The 19,039-nt window shown below is 41.4% G+C and overlaps 1 protein-coding gene across 1 annotated transcript in view; it reads right to left on the bottom strand.

Moving 5' to 3' along the window:
* Window positions 1-1,604: 1,604 nt before the first annotated feature.
* ABHD17C (abhydrolase domain containing 17C) overlaps window positions 1,605-19,039 on the bottom strand; it is a 60,884-nt gene continuing 43,449 nt past the window's right edge. The window contains exons 2-3 of the mRNA XM_030931497.1: window positions 7,536-7,715; window positions 1,605-3,081 (exon numbers count right to left, since the gene is read on the bottom strand). Of these exons, the coding sequence (XP_030787357.1) occupies window positions 2,862-3,081; window positions 7,536-7,715 (400 nt within the window). The 3' untranslated portion in view covers window positions 1,605-2,861. The remainder of the gene's footprint in view (window positions 3,082-7,535; window positions 7,716-19,039) is intronic.

Below are 19,039 nucleotides of genomic sequence, written 5' to 3'. Positions count from 1 at the left end.
ATGTTCCCAAAAAGAGTATTTTGACAATTCATTTGCCCTTTCAAACCTTTGATTCTCACATTCAAAATTGTCTTGAACAAGAGTGCTAACAGGTTTTTTTGTTTTTTAAACCATAGACTCTATTTTGAGACAGTAGCAATCATTCCATTCTTGTTTTCAAAGGATGCAACCATGATTTAAATTAGGATTTGAGATTTTCCTGCAATTATGAGTGATCCAAAACTGTATTACTCTGCTTAATTTTAGGGATCACAAAGCGTAATAATAATCAACAGAATGAATAATAATATGGTCACAATATCTCGCTCTGAATGTTACTTCTAGGCCTTTAATAGTTATAAACGGATTTCCACAAGTGTAAGACATGAATTCATATATTAGAAATAATGCATATACCTTCTCTATACTTTGCAAGGACTTCAGGTAGCCACTTGATTTTTCCTTCTTGACTAGGGAGAAATAGTAAGGCACTGAGAGAGGAGACGCTACCCCACTTAGTGGAAGACGAACACCTGGAATCCGGCCCCAGGTCTGAATGGAGAACAGCTCTAGAAAAAGCCTGCAGCTCAGAAGGGGTATCTCTCAGAAGCCAACAGAGAAGTTTTCTCCCTGGGATTCTCACTGTTACCACACATGCAATTCTCAGAGGAATGCTGTTCCCATGCCAAACCCTGGCAAAAAGTGGAGAAACACCCCTCCTCAGTTTTGGGAAAGCACGAGCTGCTTCCAGTGGATACAAACCATCCACATCAAGTGACAAAACCAATGAAGCAAAAGGCTTTGCCACCTTAGTTTCTGTTATTGTCAATTTATCATTTCCTGATATTTGGCTGATGAAAGGAAATTTACTAGATAGTTTAGAAGAAAACAGGGGGGTAATGATTACAGAAGATGCAAGCAGCAGACAAATAGCATCAGAAATCAGGTCTTTGGCAACCCTGGCCCGCTGCTCTCTGGCCCCAAAGGCAGGTCATTGCTTGTGCTTTTTTCCCACCTAGGTCTCCCAGACTTCTGGGACAGGCATCACCACTGGAGATATGCTGATGGCCCCTCAAGTGAGCCAGCCCCACCCACCTGATTCAAGATCAGGAAGTAGTCTGCATATGCATGTGTGCACACATTCACACGTGCACACTCCAATGTCCTCACACCTTCCTGACCACCACTTCCTCCTAATGCACCCTCAAGAGAGTATGTTCCAAGAGTTGGAAACTAGCATCCCTCAGTTGCTCTTTTCTGCTCAGGTGGTCAAACGGCTGAAAACTATGGAACACACCTGTTCCAGGCTTCCCAACAAAAGAGGCACTGTCCTTCCTCTGAGCCAGGTCACAATGAGGTCACCTTCATCAGTTTTGTTTCATAGCCAGAATCCACTGCATCCTCTAGTTAGATATTATCTGCACTTTACTGCTATATGCTTTATATCTTGGCTTCTTCCAAAAGTAATCTAAAGCCTTTTATAGAACAAAACCATATACCTTGAGAAAGGTGGTGCGGTTTGAAAGCCCCAAGGGTTTCTTCTTATATTAAGACAAAAAGTTGTTTTCTTATTCACTATTTTCTTTGATGGAGAAATGAAGAAAAAAACTGCACAAGCCCACACATTCTGATCCATGCATCCTTTATTCCATTACCAACCACTGTGCTGCATCCAAGCAACAGTACACAAACTGGCAATCAACCGCAGTCCAGTTGTACAACGATCTGAGGCTTATAGTACATTTAAGGCTTTTAAATTTGGAAAAAAAATTAAAACCAAAGAACCCCCAAATCCAAACCCCTAACCAATACAAGTAGTATAGCAATGTTAAGCATCTTCTATTTCTGATGCTTATTTGGCGCAACTCCAGTGTCAAAACCCAAATAATTCCTAAACTAAAAAGATTAGTTTAGTGAAATTTTAATTACATAAATTCTTCAAAGCATAAACTTGGAATTTTTGTCTTGGAAATGTTATAAAATTTTTAATAGCAAAACATAGGAATAAAAACATATTAACAAAATGTATTCAATCATTTACATTACAAACAAGGAATTTGCAGTTCATTGTTGTAGCCTGACAAAAGAAATCATATCTACCATTAAGAATCTATGCACAATGTGATTGCAAATATGTACAGTACTTTAAAAAAGCCTACAAGGAGGACTTTACATAAGGAAAGTCGGCTAGGCTCTTTGTTAAACCAACCGGACAATCAAAATATTAAAACTCTGTTGGCTAGTAATAAATTTACACTTAAAAAAACCCCTAGTTTCTTTCTGTTTAAGAATAATCCAGTTATATTTATATGGTTACAGTTGATGAAGCTGTACATGATAGTTCCAGTGAATTACCCTTCAGTTCATTTGTCCAGGGAAAGATCAGCATGTTAACAAAAAATAATAAAGGAATTTTCACCACACTAGCTTTCCAGTTACACTATCACAGCTTCACAAATGGATTGAACCCATGGATCCAGTGGCAGAAAGAGAGCTGCATGTCAAATACTGAGAACATTGGTGGAGACAGAGACAGGGGCGAGTTCTGCATGAATGTCAGAAATGATGGGAAAGGTTGAGAAACAGATGCGAGGCTACTTTATACAGCACTAGAAAATTGTCCTTACATTCAGCTCTCATTCCCATTCCTGCAAGGTAATGAAGCTGGGAATCACGACCGTTCAGTTTAACGTGTTGTGTGAATTAGCAGAACAACCTCTAGATACAAAAGACTGAGATTTCATCAGCTCTTTGATTAGAACACCCTAAAGGTTGGGCACTTCTTCATGGTTATCAAGCCTTTACAGCTACCCAGTTAAAGCATGTGCAAAACAGAGGACTCTTCTGTTCACAGTAAATGAGGTAAGATCAAGTTGTTGTCTTCAGGAATTAGGAAGTTCGTGAGATATGAACTGTTTTAGTCTTTCTAGGTATTGTGCATAAAGCTCTATGTCATTATGCCCAGCCCCTTCAACCCAGAGGGGCTCTACGGCTCGGGGACAGCGCTCGTACATCGCTAGGCCATGGGAGAAATCGATGACTTCATCTTCCGTACCGTGAATGACCAACACAGGAGAAGTGACTTTAGATATCTTGTCAATGCTGCAAAACGGAAAGGGGGGAGGCAGAAAAAGAACTCTATTAGTTATGCTCACAGATAATACACATCACATTTAATGATGATAAGTCAATAAATCTCCACAGGCAGGGAAATAACACCGTGGGTTTTTTTTTTTTTTAAATTAAGAACTTTATCTTTTAAAGCAGTTTTAGGTTCACAGCAAAATTGAGAGGAAGGTACAGAGATTTCCCAGATAACTCCTTGTCCCCACACATGCACAGCCTCCCCCATTATCAATATCCCCTACCACAGCAGTACATTTGATGAACCTACATTAACATATCATAACAGTTTGGCTTTTTCTTGCTTTATTTTTTTTTCTGGTAATTTACTTTTTTTTCTTAAATCAACTTTGCATTTTAGAGTAATTTTGAACTTGCAGGAAGTGTATACAAAAATCAGCCGGGCCATGGTGGCGCATGCCTGCAATCTCAAGCTACTCAGAGGACTGAGGTAGGAGGATTGCTTGAACTGGGAGCGGGAGGTTGCAGTGAGCTGAGATGGCGCCACTACACTCCAGCCTGGGCAACAGACTGAGACTGTCTCAAAAAAAAAAAAAAAGAAAGAAAAGAAAGATAATACAGTCCCCCTACATACTCCTAACCCATTTCCTATAAGGTTAACATTGTACATTACCGTGATACATCTGTCAAAACTAAAACACCCACCTTGGCGCATTACTATGAACTAAACTCCAGACTTTATTTGGATTTCACTAGTTTTTCCACTAATGTCCTTTTTCTGTTCCAGGATCCAAACAAGAATAGCACACTGCATTTGGCTGTTGTATTTGTTAAAGTATTTTATTAAAGACAGAACTCTTCAGAGCATCAGACTAGCAAACCAGTAACTACTATTTTCTACATATTAATTTTTATATTATTTTTATATTTTTTAATATTTATATATTATTTTATGTATTATTTTTCAAGAGAATTTTAAAAAGGGCCAGAACTTAACATATCAAATGAATGTCTCTTTGGAAAGCTGGACACTTAATCTGCTGCCACTCAAGTCTTCAGAATTCTGTTTTGAGAGCTACCATCAGATTTGACTCAAAGATACACACCCCACTTCATAAAAGCAAGCGCCTCATTTTAAAAAATAACAACTGTACTATTTAGCTTGAAAACTTAATGTAATGCCTAGATTTTATTCCAAATGACTTCTCTACAAAAACCAAATCTACTCTTAAAGGATGAATATTTGAGGATCTTTAAAATAATATGCTTCAGGCTGTGAAAGCACATCCCAAAGAGGAATCCAAAAAACTTCAAGCATTGGTTGAGCTGGGTGTGTAGGAGACTTCTCTGATGGGGATAACAGTCATTTCATCCACAAAGAAACCAAGAGAAATGGCTCTCTCTCCATTCTGTCCTGCCAAAGGGTCTCTTATAGTTTACTTTTCTTTCCATATTTGATCCTAGTCGAAGTTACAAAAGGATACCAATTTGTACTATTTGTGGGAATCTTTTTGTTAAAAAGTAACAGCTAACATTTTTTAAACATTTACCATAGCCAGGTGCTTTGCACTTAACACACAAAATCTCATTTAATATTCAATGAAACAGAGTGAGAAAGGAAGGACCACCTCTGTTTTAATCAAGGAGGAGACTGAAGCTCAGAGAGATTATTAAATAACAGGAATGAGGTCGTGGAGATAATAAAGAGCTCTAACATCAATTACATATTCCAAAGATCTACAAACAACTGTCATCTAGCCTTTATTAAAAACTTAGGGAGCCGCGGACCACTTCAAGACATCCCAGAAAGATTGCAAAACCTCATCAGCCATGTAATTTGCAAAGATCAGAGCCACTGTGGCAGTATTCAATTATACACATTAGAAATCTTATTTGGAAACCTGTTTTCCCCCTATATTTAATTTTAAAGTGACTTCCTTTAAGAGAGTTCAATTATACTCAATTAAAAAGATATTTACTCAACAGTTACAATGGGCCTGGGACTATGCTCCACACTGCACAGTTTAAGAGACTCTCCACTGCCTGGAGGGTATATTGAAAGTTGAATGCCATCATCTCATCCCAAGTGTAAAGGAGGTTAAAAAAAAAAAAAAAAAAAAACTATAAATGAAATAATAATCTGGATTCCTTTTCCTTTTTTAAAATTTGTTTTAATATGAAAAGGAAATATGAAAGTATCCTCCTTTAAGGAGAGGGACACACGATTCTGCCACTTGGCAGCAATGGACATATTAAGAAAATGCTTACCAAATTCAAATTCAATTCATGATGAAAGTCAATGCAACCATTATGGTTTGAAATCTATCATATTAATAATTTACGGCATTACCTATGAGGATTTGTCTCATTTGTTGTCTCCAATCACTAGCCTTTTAAAAAAATTTTTTAAGAGACAGGGTCTTGCTCTGTTGCCCAAGCTGGAGTGCAGTAGTGTAATCCTAGCTCAATGCCATCTCAAAGTCCTGGACTCAAGCAATCTTCCCACCCCAGCCTCCTGAGGAGCTGGGACTATAGATGTGCACCACTATGGCTGGCTAACTTTTTAATTTTTTCTGTAGTGACAGGATCCTGTGGTGTTTCCCAGGTTGGTCTTGTACTCCTGGCCTCAAGTGATACTCTGGCCTTGGCCTCAAAAAGTGCTGGCAGTACACGTGTAAGCCACTGTGCCTGTCCTCCAATTACTGACCTTAATTCAATAAATTACTTAACCTCTCATTTCCTCATCTGTAAAATGAGCACAGTAATTGGACAAACATCTTTATTTATTTATTTTTTTGGAGACAGAGTCTTGCTGTGTCACCTAGGTTGGAGTGAAGTGGCGTGATCTGGGCTCACTGCAACCTCCGTCTCCTGGGTTCAAGCGATTCTCATGCCTCAGCCTCCCAGTAGCTGGGATTACAGGCATACACCACCAAGCTCATCTAATTTTTTTTTTTTTTTTTTTTTTTTTTAGTAGAGACAGGGCTTTGCCATGCTTCCCAGGCTGGTTTCGAACTCCTGAATTCAGCCAATCCGCCCTCCTTGGCCTCCCAAAGTGCTGCGATTACAGGCATGAGCAACCGTGCTCGGCTGACAAACTTCTTAAGACTCTTATAAAGATGAAGGGGACCATGAACATGAAATGCATAGCCCAATACCTGCTATACCAGATAAACTCAGATAAGATTAGTTGCTAATTTGTTATTAATCATTTGCAATTTGTTGGCATGGCTGTATTTTAAGGTACATGCCAATTTAAGAGCCAGGGGGAAAAAATAAAACAAAAAACACCTATTAGTTTTGTTGCTAGGGTAACTCCCAGCATTGCTTCCCACAAACATGCTAAGTATCTGTCTTTCAGCAAACTGGCCTCTCATTACCAATTCAGCACAACTAAGGCCACATTTGAGAGGCACATTAGCCGTACTTAGCATTCCCAGCCACGCCACTAGAAATTTGCAGTGCAACTTTCCCATGAAGCTGAATCTCATTGAATCCTGGTACAAACTGCACAAAACTGAAGTTCACCCAAGGTGTTAACAGAAGGTTCCTTTCTGTGAAAGGAGCCAGTCTGTATAATAGATGTTTATGTAACCAAATGATGATCTTTTTTTTTTTTTTTTTCCAGTAATAGCAGGATGAAAGCAATTAACAGGTCAATCAAAAACCCTAAAACTGTGTTTTCTTTCTGCTGGGGTTTTTCTATAAAATGGCAACATGAGCTGGGCCAGTCCTGGGGTAACTATCCTAGGCCGCTTTAGCAAGGACCGTGGGAAAAGCTTAAGGGGCAAAATATTTTGTATTAAAAAACTTTCCTCATGCAGGCAACTCTGCAGGGGTGAGATCTTCTGGTCAAAGTGGTAGAGCAGAATAGGGGGTGGCAGGTGAGCTTGTTCATTTATACCATTCCTGTGGCTATTTACCGAAGATCAAAGCCTGGCTTGTCAACTAACTCACTTTGCCTTTATTCTTCTATTTACAAAGATTAACTGAGCATGGTACCTTTTCCCTTACCTGTACTATCCAACTGAAAAAATAAGATAAATTTCAAAACTGTGCTTGCTTGAAGTTTTTGAGCATCTACACCACTAGTTACCCCATCACACATATTGTATACAGCTCATAATTCAATAAGATGTCTCTGAATGAATGAGTGCTGAACTGTAAGTTCCTTTAGGATGTATGGGTGCTGTTAAAAATTCTGTGTATCAGAGCTGAATCAATTAACCCTAGGTGTCAGTATACTCAAGGTCCTTATACATCATCTGGGAGATTTTCACTAGTGAGTCAGGCCTGGGAGGATAAAATCTCTGGATAGTGTGTGTCATATTTGCTTCCACATGCCCTGTGGCACCCAGCACAGGGTCTGACGTATGGCTCCATTCAATAAATATTTACACAGCTAATGGGAGCATCAGATGTGAACACGGCCACTGGCTGACTTACCACTTGTTGGACAAGCATGAACTTACCTGGGGAAAGCATCAAAGCAGTATGTTTTTCTGGTATCCGGAAAAGCCACACGCAAACCAGACATCAGAGGGGAATGGAGAATTACCGCTGCGCATTCATACCTCGAGGCCAAGTCTACCGTGGGGACAGTCCCAATGCTCTGACCATAGAGGATAATGTTCTCGGGACTCACGCCATACCTCGAGAAATCAGAGGTTGTATGCCATTAACTAAGGTATGAAGAAAGAGATAAAGAGACAGAGAAATCCGTATCTTAAACCCATGAAACTCCCACATTCACCAGCTTAAAACCATATCATCTAACTTGTATACTTTAATTTAAGATGAATGTGAGCTTGAGAAAAACAAATGTTAGAGGCCTGTTTTGGTACTAAGTGACTATGATTCTGTCTTCCACAACATTTGCAAAAAACAATAAACATGATATTATTTTTCTGGCTAATTAAATATATGCTTTATAAATTTCATTTCAGTAGCTACAGAGATGGTCATCTGATTTCCTATTATTCTCCCTTTATATTTTCTTTGCTAATCATAAACATACTTCTGAAGTAAAAACAAAAGCAGTTTTGGCAAATTGCAATATTAAAAACTCGAAGCAAAGTTTTCATGATACAAAATATATTAACGCTTATCAGAAAAAGATTTACTCGGAGACAATTAATTTGAAGACAATTATATTTTCTTTAGTCTCTCTCAGGGTTAAACCCTTCCAAGTCTTTCAATCCATCAGTGGGTTCCGATCCATTCTCTTCAAATTGTTAGCTAAGTAAAGGGCTGTGTGGAATACAGGCTTCATTTCCCAGCCTCCCTTGCAGCCTGGTGTGTACAGAGACCTAAGTTCCAGCCAACTGCATGTCAGCAGAAGTGACATGAGCAACCCCCAGGCCATGCTTTAAAGCAAATGGTGTGCTTTTGCCATCCCTTCCGCCTTCCTGGAGATGGCAAGTAGATCACAGTGAGCCACCTCAGCCCATGCAGAAAGATGCGGCACCCTAGATATGGTGGCAGAATAAAATAGAAGGAACCCGGGAAAATACATGCTCTCTTACTATCCTACAAAGGATATCCAGAATATCTAAAGAGTGCTTAGAAATGAAAAAGAAAAAGACAAACAGGTGAAAGAAATGAAGATGAATGCCTAATACACACATAGAAAGATGTGAAATTTCACTAGAACATGAAGATGCAAATTAAATCCATGAGTTATTATTGTATACCCAAACGACAGGCAAAAATGAAGAAGCCAGACAATGTTGAAAGATGGCAAGGACATAGAAAAGTGGAACGCTGTTACTTTGTAAATTAGTACAAGCACTTGGGAAAACAATTCAACATTATCTGGAAAAGTTGAAGCCAGTGGGCCAACAATTCTCCTTTTCGGGATAAATACGTATTGTAGCTTACAGGACAATATGAAATGCTTTCTGATAACAGCCTTCAGTGAAAAGAACTATCAATCCACAGCTGATGGAAATGGCAGGATTTCAGCCCAACTTCCTCCCCTCCAAGCTCCATGAAACTCCATGGAAAAATGGAGGCCCTAAAGAACGAATTCAGGGCATTGGAATGTGCTTTATGCACAGCACCACACCTGGGCCATGCCATGAAGACAGGAATTAAACACATGGAGGTAAGAATGACTTTCTATGGGAGATGTGCAACACGTACCCAATGCAGCAGCAGGAAAGAAACGAGCTGGCCGGCAGGGGATGTGCTAGGATAGCGTGAATTGGAAACTAAAGGGTTATGGGCTGTCCTGGAGATGAGGGCCATTGGAGTGTCCAAGGGCGAGGTGACAATGGCAGGCAGGAGATGACAGCATGAAAAGGAAGCTGGGAGATCCAGCAGGGGACTATTAAGAATCATGCAGAAGACAGGAAATAAAAGATTGTAACAAAAACAGCATCCATCCTCCATTTCTAAAGTGAAATGTCTGTGTGGTCCTGCAAGTTGACACCATCCAATAAGACGGTGTCTATGGAAGAGGCTCCCAGATGCGGGTTTTGCCTGGCATTCTTGCCTGGGGCTTCCTTCCCGTTGGCGTAACAGGTTATTAAAAAATGGTCAGCACGGGCAGTTTTGGTGGGGAGGTTTGAGGAAACAACTGACAGAGCAGCATCCTGTGCCCAAATCCACATCAGCGACCACGGATTGACAAACACAGAGCACCCTCCACGAGGACTAAATGGGCAGAGGGGTCAGAAAGGAACACTGTTCTCACGTCTCAATGCTGAAGGTAAGCTGTCCCAGGGATCTCCCCAGCAGCAACTGCCACCAAGATCCTTCTTTCACGGACTGGGAGAGCCGTTTCAGCAGGAGTTTTTCATCTAAAGTCCAGGGAGTCTTTGGGGAGAGCATAAATAACATCAGGGGTTTTCTCCTCCCTCCACAATTTTCACCAGATTTTCAAAGTGGTCTATGACCCCAAAAAGCGTATGGACCATGAGATACTGCATTACAGGGAGTCTGCAGGCACACAGAGAGAGAGCGAGCCTCCAATTTCTACATTTGGGGATGAGTTCTTTCCACAATGACCACTCTTGTGGACAGGCCATTCATTTTGCTATCAATTGTTTTCAAAAATCATAAATCAAAGAAAATATAAGAGGAGGAGAGAAGTGAAAACTGAAGGCAGTTAATAAATGATGCACAGAAGACTAAGAGATGATCAATACTGAATATCAAAAATAAAGTAAAAGACTTCCAGGTAAAAATGGCAACCAGACTAGCCCTTACCTTCTTTGATAAAATCTGGTCTGAGACGATTATATAGGATAACATTATCACAGTTATGAGGAAGTTTTAATTTTACTTCTTATGACGAGTCCAACATATCTTTTCAAAATCCTGTCTTCTATATAACACGCCATGGGACTTTACAAGCTCAGAGGTTGCACTGAATAAAGGAAGGAACAGGCACAGACCCAAGAGGCATAGCCCAGGAGACGAGGCAGAGGGAAGCACCCTGGCCATCACGCAGGCAGCTCTTTCTCCTGTCAATGTCCTGGACCAGCCATCCTCAGAGATCACGGCCTTCTTTAAATGCCTTCTGGAGAAGCTAGAGCTATTGTGCTTGAGGACACTCAGTTCCTAGCCTTCGGGTCTCAGCACTAGGACACACCCAGTACCAGTCTCTACAAAGCCCACCTCTGATTCTAATGGACTCACATCCTTCGTGACAACCAACTCAAAGTTTCACTGAAAAATGTCACCAAGTAAAACACAAAAAGCACTAGTCATAAAGAAAAAAACAAGACAGAAAGTATTACATTAAAATCAAGAACTTCCGGTCATCAGAAGACACCCATAAGGAAGTAAAAGGGCAAACCACCAAGTGGGAAAAGATACTTGCCACAGAGTCTAGATCTAGCATATATAAATAACTACTACAAATCAGTAAGACAACTGACTAAACAAGAAAAACAGAATTTTACAAAATGAGAAAAAAAAAGAGGGGAGGGAAAGACAGAGAAAGAGAAAAAAAGAGAAGAGTTATTCAACTTCATTAGTAAAAAGGAAAATGCAAATTAAAATAATCATGTGATACTCTACACATTTATCAGACTGACAAAAATTCAAAAGCCTAACAATATTAAGTGTTGGCAAGGATGCGTGCAAGAATGCTCATTCACTGTTGATGGGGGTTTATGTTGATAGAATCAGTTTAGAAAAAGTTTGGCAATATGAAGTGACATGATTTTATTAGCACATACCCAGGGACCTAGCAATTCTACTCCAAGATAAATTCAACACACAAATAAATGCTTACATATACCAGAAATACATACTAGACTTGAGTGCATGCCTACACAGTTAGAGACAGCCCTAAGGTATATCAACAGCAGAGTGGATGAAGAAACTGTGGTATGGTTGTGTGGCAGAATATGTACATGGACACTAAAAGATTCATATTTTTATTTCAATAGTTTTGGGGGTACAACCGGTTTTTGGTTATGTGGATAAATTCTTTAGTGGTGATTTCTGAGATTTTGGTGCACCCATCACCACCAGTGAATCTTAAAGTCATGCTGTTAAGGCTGGGTGCAATGGCTCACGCCTGTAATCCCAGCACTTTGGAAGGCCAAGGTGAGAAGATCACTTGAGACCAGAAGTTGGAGACCAGCCTGAGCAAAAAAGCAAGATCCCATCTTCACAAAATGAAAAAAAATTAGCTGGGCAAAGTGGCATCACCTGTAGTCCAAACTACTTGGGAGGCTGAGGTGGCAGGATCACTTGAGCCCAGGAGGTCGAGGCTGCAGTGAGAAGTGTTCGTGATACTGCACTCCAGCCTGGGTGACCCTCTTAAAAAAAAAATGCTGTTAGGGAAAAGAGGCAGATACAGCAAAACACACACTATGTGACACCATTTACAAAAACTTAAACCTACCAAAATTAAACATTATTGTTTAGGGATATTAATTGAGTGGTAAGCCTATAAAGAAAAGCAAGGAAGTGAATCACTAAAGTCAGGATAGTGATTACAGGAAAAAAGGGAAATGGTCATCACTAGAGAGAAGCATGTCCTTCCTGGGGGTTGTAAATGCTGGGGATAGTCTATGTCACACCACAAGTGTTCCTTTTATAAGTCATTAAGCTGGACATCTGTGTTTTATAAACTTTTATGTATGGCAATTATATTTCATGACAAAAAAATTCTTTAAAAGTTCACCAGATACTTCAGATATGGAGACAGCCCTCACAAAACTGTGACAACTCATGGTAGATTTTGTGCTAAAAATAAACCTCATAAGGCAACATCAGATCATTAAAAATGATGTCTCATAAAGAATTAACATGGGGAAACACTCATGTTAATTTTAACAAAAAGCAGCTTACAAAAACAGGGTCACAGTTACATTTCTAAAAAGAAATCTATACATGGAAAAGGGACTTCAAAGCAATACATGAAAATGGTAATAATTGTTTTCTTCAGGTGGTGAGACTGGGTTTTTCTTCTTTCAAATTTTCATTCCTAATTTCCTTTAGTTATTAGGCAGTGACTTGTTGGGAAAAAAGGGAAGCAGCATCGCTGGTCCTTTCTGTGTGGAGTCAGTAGGCATGCTGCTGACTGCCAGCGTTTTTCAAAGGGCTCAGAAAACAGGAGCGTGCTAGGTCAAACGCTCAGATTTGTTAGTACTGCGTTAAGGACTTTTGTCATTGCTTTTTCCTGTCTTTACTATACTGTTTGACAACACATGAGGAACCAAGGAGGTGGATAATTCTGTGAAAGTATCAGGATTTTTAGTAGAACGGTAAGAGACCTATGTTCTAACACCCAGTTTTGGCAAATGAGGACAACTCTTTTTACTGTAGCAGTAGGATTTTTTTTTCTATCAAAGCATTAGACTAGTGACCTCTATGCCAATTGTTCCAAAGTGAGAAGTATCTGAATTACTTGGGAAATTATTATTATTATTATTATTTATTTACTTTTCACGTAAACACCCTGGCTCCACACTTATAAATTCTGATCCAGTGGGTATGCGGATTCTTCAAACTTAAACACTGACTGACATTGGGCAAAAAGAGTTGGACTAGAGCCTAAGGCCCCTTTAGTTCTCAGGTTACATTACATAAAAGACACAGGTGGGAAAAAGAGACAATGAATTAAGTTTGTGTGAAACATAGGTCCGTTTAACATCACAGCTTTAGAAAAAGAATAACAGGATCAAGTGAAAAGTATTTTCTCAAAAACATTAATCAGTTCCAAAGTCTAAAGCCTTTATTTTAGAATAAAACAGAAGTCAAACCCTACCAGTCTGGAACAAGGCAGTATTTTTGGAGCAGCCAGAAACAATATAGGCGACACAGAAGACGTATTCATGGCCGGGCACTGTGGCTCATACCTGTAATCCTAGCACTTTGGGAGGCTGAGGAGTGCGAACTGCTTGAGCCCAGGAGTTTGAGGGCAGCCTGGGCAACAAAGTGAAACTTTATATCTGCTAAAAATACAAAAAATTAGTTGGGCATGGTGCTGTGCGCCTAGTAGCATCCCTGCTACTAGGGAGGCTGAGGTGGGAGGATCACCTGAGCTCATGAAATTGAGGCTGCAGTGGGCTGAGGTCGCACCACTGCACTCCAGCCTGGGCGATGGCAGTGAGATCTTGTCTCCAAAAAAACACAACAAAATAAAACAAAAAGATGTATTCATGCAGGATTTTTAGCATTTTAAATTATGATTTGCTATTTTGGGGAGTATCACAAGGGGAAAAGGTTAAAAATGATTCCTGTTAGTAAGCATGACCTTTGTGGGAAAAACATAGGGATGGCAGGAACAGTAGCAGGGCCTCTACACAGCGCGTTCTACCCCTAAGGCTTTTTTTTTAAAGTAAACGTTCCTGCTCCCCAAATACAAATACACAGCTGGTAGCGGGTGAGTGTGGATCTAGAGGCCCTGGGGGTACTCCTTCACAGACTACACCAGACCAGACCATTCTCCTTCCCCTGCCCATTTGCCCCTGCTTCCTGGCATTGTTGAAGACATGTTGGTTCTTTTTAACAAGGGTTAACCTTCCACTTGAGCGCCGGATTCTTACCCCTCCCAAACCTTGAAGAATCTCCTCCCTGACCCCGTAAAATTTCAATCTTTATTCTCTCAATGCCACAGATATACCCAAGTTTCTGAATCTAAGAAAGGACCTGTCTTCATCAGCACTCTGTGCTTGAGGCCACAATCCCATCTCTTACCTCCATTTCCCCACCACCCCACCCTCCCATCCACTCAACCCTAAGCCCTCTGAAACCTGCCTTCTGCTCCTAAGAAGTCTTGCAAATGGCTATCAGAAGTACCAAACCCAAACGCTTTTTCTCACCTCTCATCCGGTTCAACTTCTCCTTGGTAGTTCACATTAATGATGCCTTCCTTCTTAAAACCCATTCCTAAGCTTCTGAGACACTGAGTCACTCTTGGTTCCTCCTCCTACCCCTGCCACAAATGGGCCTGGCCTACTACTGGCTCATCTTCCCCAAGCTCTAGTCTTATTATCACACTCTTACATTTTCTCTCCTACAATCTCATTTAACCCCAGGACTTCAACTAGCACTTCTTTGCTGGCCTGATGGCTAATTTTATGTATCAACTAGATTGGGATAAGGGATGCCCAGACATCTGGTAAAATATTATTTCTGGGTGTGTCTGTGAGGGTGCTTCTGGAAGAGACTAATGTTAAATCAGTAGACTGGGTAAAGAAAGCATCATCTAAACCACTGAGGGCCCAGATAGAACAAAAAGGTGGACAATAGGAAAATTATCTCTCTCTTCTTGAGCTGGGACATCGATCTCCTGCCCTTGGACACTGGAGCTTCTGGTTCTAAGACCTTCAGACTTCAGGACATACACTTGTATCCTTCCCCTGCCTACCCGTACTCCCCTGGCAAGATTCTCAGGCCTTTGGCCTCCAAGTGGGAATGCTGCATCATCAGCTCCTCCTGGTCCTCAGGCCTTTGGACTGGGCCTGAATTACATCACTGGCTTTCCTGGGTCTCCAGCTTGCAGATGGGAGATCATGAACTTGGCCTCCATAATCATGTGAGGCAACTCCCATAAAAAATCTTCTCTTACATGTCTATATACAGTAGAGTCCCCCCACCAGATTCATGGTTTTGCTTTTCACAGTTTCTATTACCTACAGTTCAACTGCAGTCTGAAAATATTACATAGAAAATTCCAGAAATAAACAATTCCTAATTCTGAGCAGCATGATGGAATCTCACATTGTCCCATTCCGTCCCAGCTGGGATGTGAACCCTCCCTTTGTCCAGCATACAGAGTCTACACTACCTGCCTATTAGTCACTTAGTAGCTGGCTGGGTTATCAGATCAATTGTCATAGTATTGCAGACGTGTGTTCAAGTAACCCTCATTTTACTTAAGGAGGGCTCCAAAGCACAAGAGAGGCAATGCTGGCAATTCATATATACCAAAGAGAAGTTGCAACATGCTTCCTTTAAATGCATAGGAAGTTCTCAACTTAACAAAAAAAGAAACTGTTGCCGAAGTTGGTAAGATCTACAGTAAGAACAAATCTTCTACTTGTGAAATTATGAAGAAAAAAAATTGTGCTAGTTTTGCTGCATGTACAGGACTCAGGACTATCCTCAGTTTCAGGTATCCACTGGGAGTCTTCATCTTTTTTTTGAGACAGTGTCTTGCTCTGTCACCCAGCCTGGAGTGCAGTGGCACGATCTTGGCTCACTGCAAGGTCCGCTTCCTGGGGTCACGCCATTCTCCCGCCTCAGCCTCCCCAGTAGCTGGGACTACAGGCACCCACCACCATGCCTGGCTATTTTTTTTTTGTATTTTTATTAGAGGTGGGGTTTCACCATGTTACCCAGGATGGTCTCGATCTCCTGACCTTGTGATTCGCCCACCCTGGCCTCCCAAAGTGCTGGGATTACAGGCTTGAGCCACCGCGCCCAGCTCATCTTTTTTAATGCATTAAAACAATAGCTGCTGGGCATCTCTCTTGGACCAGACATGGAACCTTTATAGAGGACAGAAAGATGAATGGAATATGTTTGGTGGTCTTCAGGAGCTGAGTCTAACTGGGGAGCCAAGACATACACATAAAAGGGGAGCACAAGCAGAAGCAAGGTTATATGTAAGGTCAGTAATTCAGACATGGATGTCATGGCAGATGAAGAAAGAGGATCAAGACCAGGAAGGGTACAAGCTATGTAGGCAATGGCAATGTCTGCTCCTGGTCAACTACTAATCTGTTTCCACGTCCACTAAACATGTGTTTTCGTCAGATTCTCCCTAGACTTCATGAAATCTGTGGTCCTGACTTAAATGTGTAAGTAGATATTTTCTACACACTCTTCTCCAGGGAAAGGTCATTCTCACCAGTGAGAATAAACATACTCACTTTACAACAGAGTCTCAAGGTAGAGTGTCATCATATTTTGACAAGATGAGTCTAGGACCGTACAGCTGGCCCTTGGGTCCCACAGCAGGTTCTGACACTGAAATCTGACTGAAGAGCTCAGACTTATGTAGAAGGACTGGAATTAGGACAAAATGTCTTGATATTAATGATGAGAATGCTGAGGCAGTAGAAGAACCATCATGACCTGTATCCCCTCAGCATTTCTTACAGGCCAGAATTCTGATCCGTATGTCTCTGTACCTGAGCACAGTCCATCATCTTCAGCCCTTGGTGTTATAAACCCCAGAAGCCTTTGACCTCTTGACCATTCTACTTTGGCCAACTCCCAGTCCTGGGAGTTGGCTTAGGTAAGGGGATTTGCCAGAGGGAAAAGGCAGGAAGGCAGACAGTTGATGTGTTCTCCTACGAATGAAACCACAGGCCCATCCAAATGACCAAGGCAGTGAGTACAGCTTCTTTACTCTAAGGAACTCAAGATATAGCTCAGAAGGATACTAACATGGCAGCAACAGGCAGTGTCCTGACGAAAAGTGGAAGACCAGCAGGGAGAAGTCACAAAAAACTAAGTAATGATGTCAAGTCTACTACAGGTCTGAGCAGGTGGCAAGATTAAAGCCGTTGGACATAGTATCAAGGGCTTAGTTAAGCAATAGAATCAGGAAGTCGGCATGTGTGGAAAGGGTAGGGCAAGAAAACAAAACAAATGAAAACAAACCCAGGAGGCATTGACTGGGCAGCAGGGATTAGGAAGTCAGATGGGGAGCTAGTGCAGCCCCAAGCTCAGAACACACAAAGCATCTGCAGAATAGATGTGTGACACTGGAGGTTTAAAAAGAAAGACGAACAGGCCAACAGGGAAAAGACTTGAGTTAGGGAGGAGAACTCAGACAGCAGCCCACCTGTAAATTCAAATACCCAAATGACACAGAGCGATGGGGGCTGTATTGGCCCACTTTGTGTTGCTATAAAGGAATACTTGAGACTGAGTAATTTATAAAGAACAGAGGTTTATTTGGCTCATGGTTCTGCAGGTTGTACAAGCATGGGATCAGTACTTCCTCCACTTCTGGTGAGGCTTCAGGAAGCTTTTTTCATAGATGGTGAAGGGGGAAGTAGGGTGTCACATGGTGGGGGAGAGAGTAAGAGAGATGTCAGGTTCTTTCTAAGCAACCAGCTCTTATATGAACTAATATAATAGAGAGAGAACTCATTACCATGGGGGAGGGCACCAAGCCATTCATGAGGGATCCACCCCCATGACCCAAACAGCTCCCAACAGACCCGGCCTCCAACACTGGGGGTCACATTTCAACATGAGATTTGGAGGGGACAAATATTTAAACCATGTCAGGGGCAAAATCAGGAAGGATTCTGATTTAAAATACATATAAAACAGAAAATTCAACATGTAGGGCAGTAGCTAAGGCATGCTTAATGGAGTTGTTGCCTGTGATCCTGGCAGTCAGGATGAAAGAGAGCTCACAGGTAGGCTGTGAGTTCAGGGGCCAAGGGAGGGTTCTCTACCTTTGAAGGGATGAGGTGAAGAACAATGTATTTTCTGCACCAGAGAAAGGTGCTTAATAAACATCTGCTATTGACTACGCCATGTCATTCTGAAAATGTTCTTCTCTGGTACCCTCAGCACCACATTAGCTAGATGTCCCCTGCTCTTTCTAGGCATGCTTCTGTTTCCTTTAGTCACTACTCTTTTCTTCTCCCATACAAAAGTGGGCATCCCTCAAAGCTCAATCCTCACCCCTTTCTGGCATCTTTTATCTTCAAATTGATTTCCTTGTATTAACAGAACTTGTTCAATGCCAGCACCTACCACAGTGGCTGACATATGGTAGTTATATGATAAATATTTGTTAAACGAATAAATGGGTAGCCAGAGTCTCTAAAGTTTATTCATTTGCCCCCAGTATTTCATCTGAACCCTAGCCTCCCCACGCTTCCTTTCTTTTGATGCTTCTTCCTGAGCACCCCATCACTTCACATGTAACATCTCCCAAACTTGACTCTTCATATTCGTTCCCCAATCCTTCTGTTTCTATCAGCTACCACACCCTATATCTGACGGGCTTGGGAACTAGGATGAATTTTTCACCTTTCCCTCCCCTTCGTCTCTCACACACTTATAGTCACTAAGTCCCACCATTCCTATCTTTGAGATGTTTTACAGACCCATCGTTTTTCTGACACCACTTCTGTTGCTTTGTGGTGGGCTACAAATGGCAGCATCTTTTGGACAATTAATCAGGGTCTGCCTTCTGTTTGGTGTGTGAACGTGCACAGTTTGCCCAGTGATGAACATCTCCATACAGGTACCCAGAGTCTGTTACCCAGAGTCTTTCTGGAAACCTTACTTTTGCTGCCTGTACATCCCTCTCCATTGTGCTCAGACTGCCCCAGAGGGACCTTGGCTGCTCAAACTACCCACCTGTTTTGTCCCATCCTGTTGGTTTCTGTGTGTCAGCTTACAGTTGAGAAGGAAGCAGGTGTCACGGTTCTTGATTACTGACCTGCTGTCAATCCATTGCTGTACCCTGACTCATGCTAACAGCATACACTCTGACAGCCTACCAGCTTCCATCCCAGCTTCTCCCTTTTTC

Source organism: Rhinopithecus roxellana, chromosome 5 (assembly GCF_007565055.1).
Source record: "Rhinopithecus roxellana isolate Shanxi Qingling chromosome 5, ASM756505v1, whole genome shotgun sequence".
Classification (NCBI taxonomy): Eukaryota; Metazoa; Chordata; class Mammalia; order Primates; family Cercopithecidae; genus Rhinopithecus; species Rhinopithecus roxellana.
This window is presented reverse-complemented; position numbering and strand designations above follow the sequence as displayed.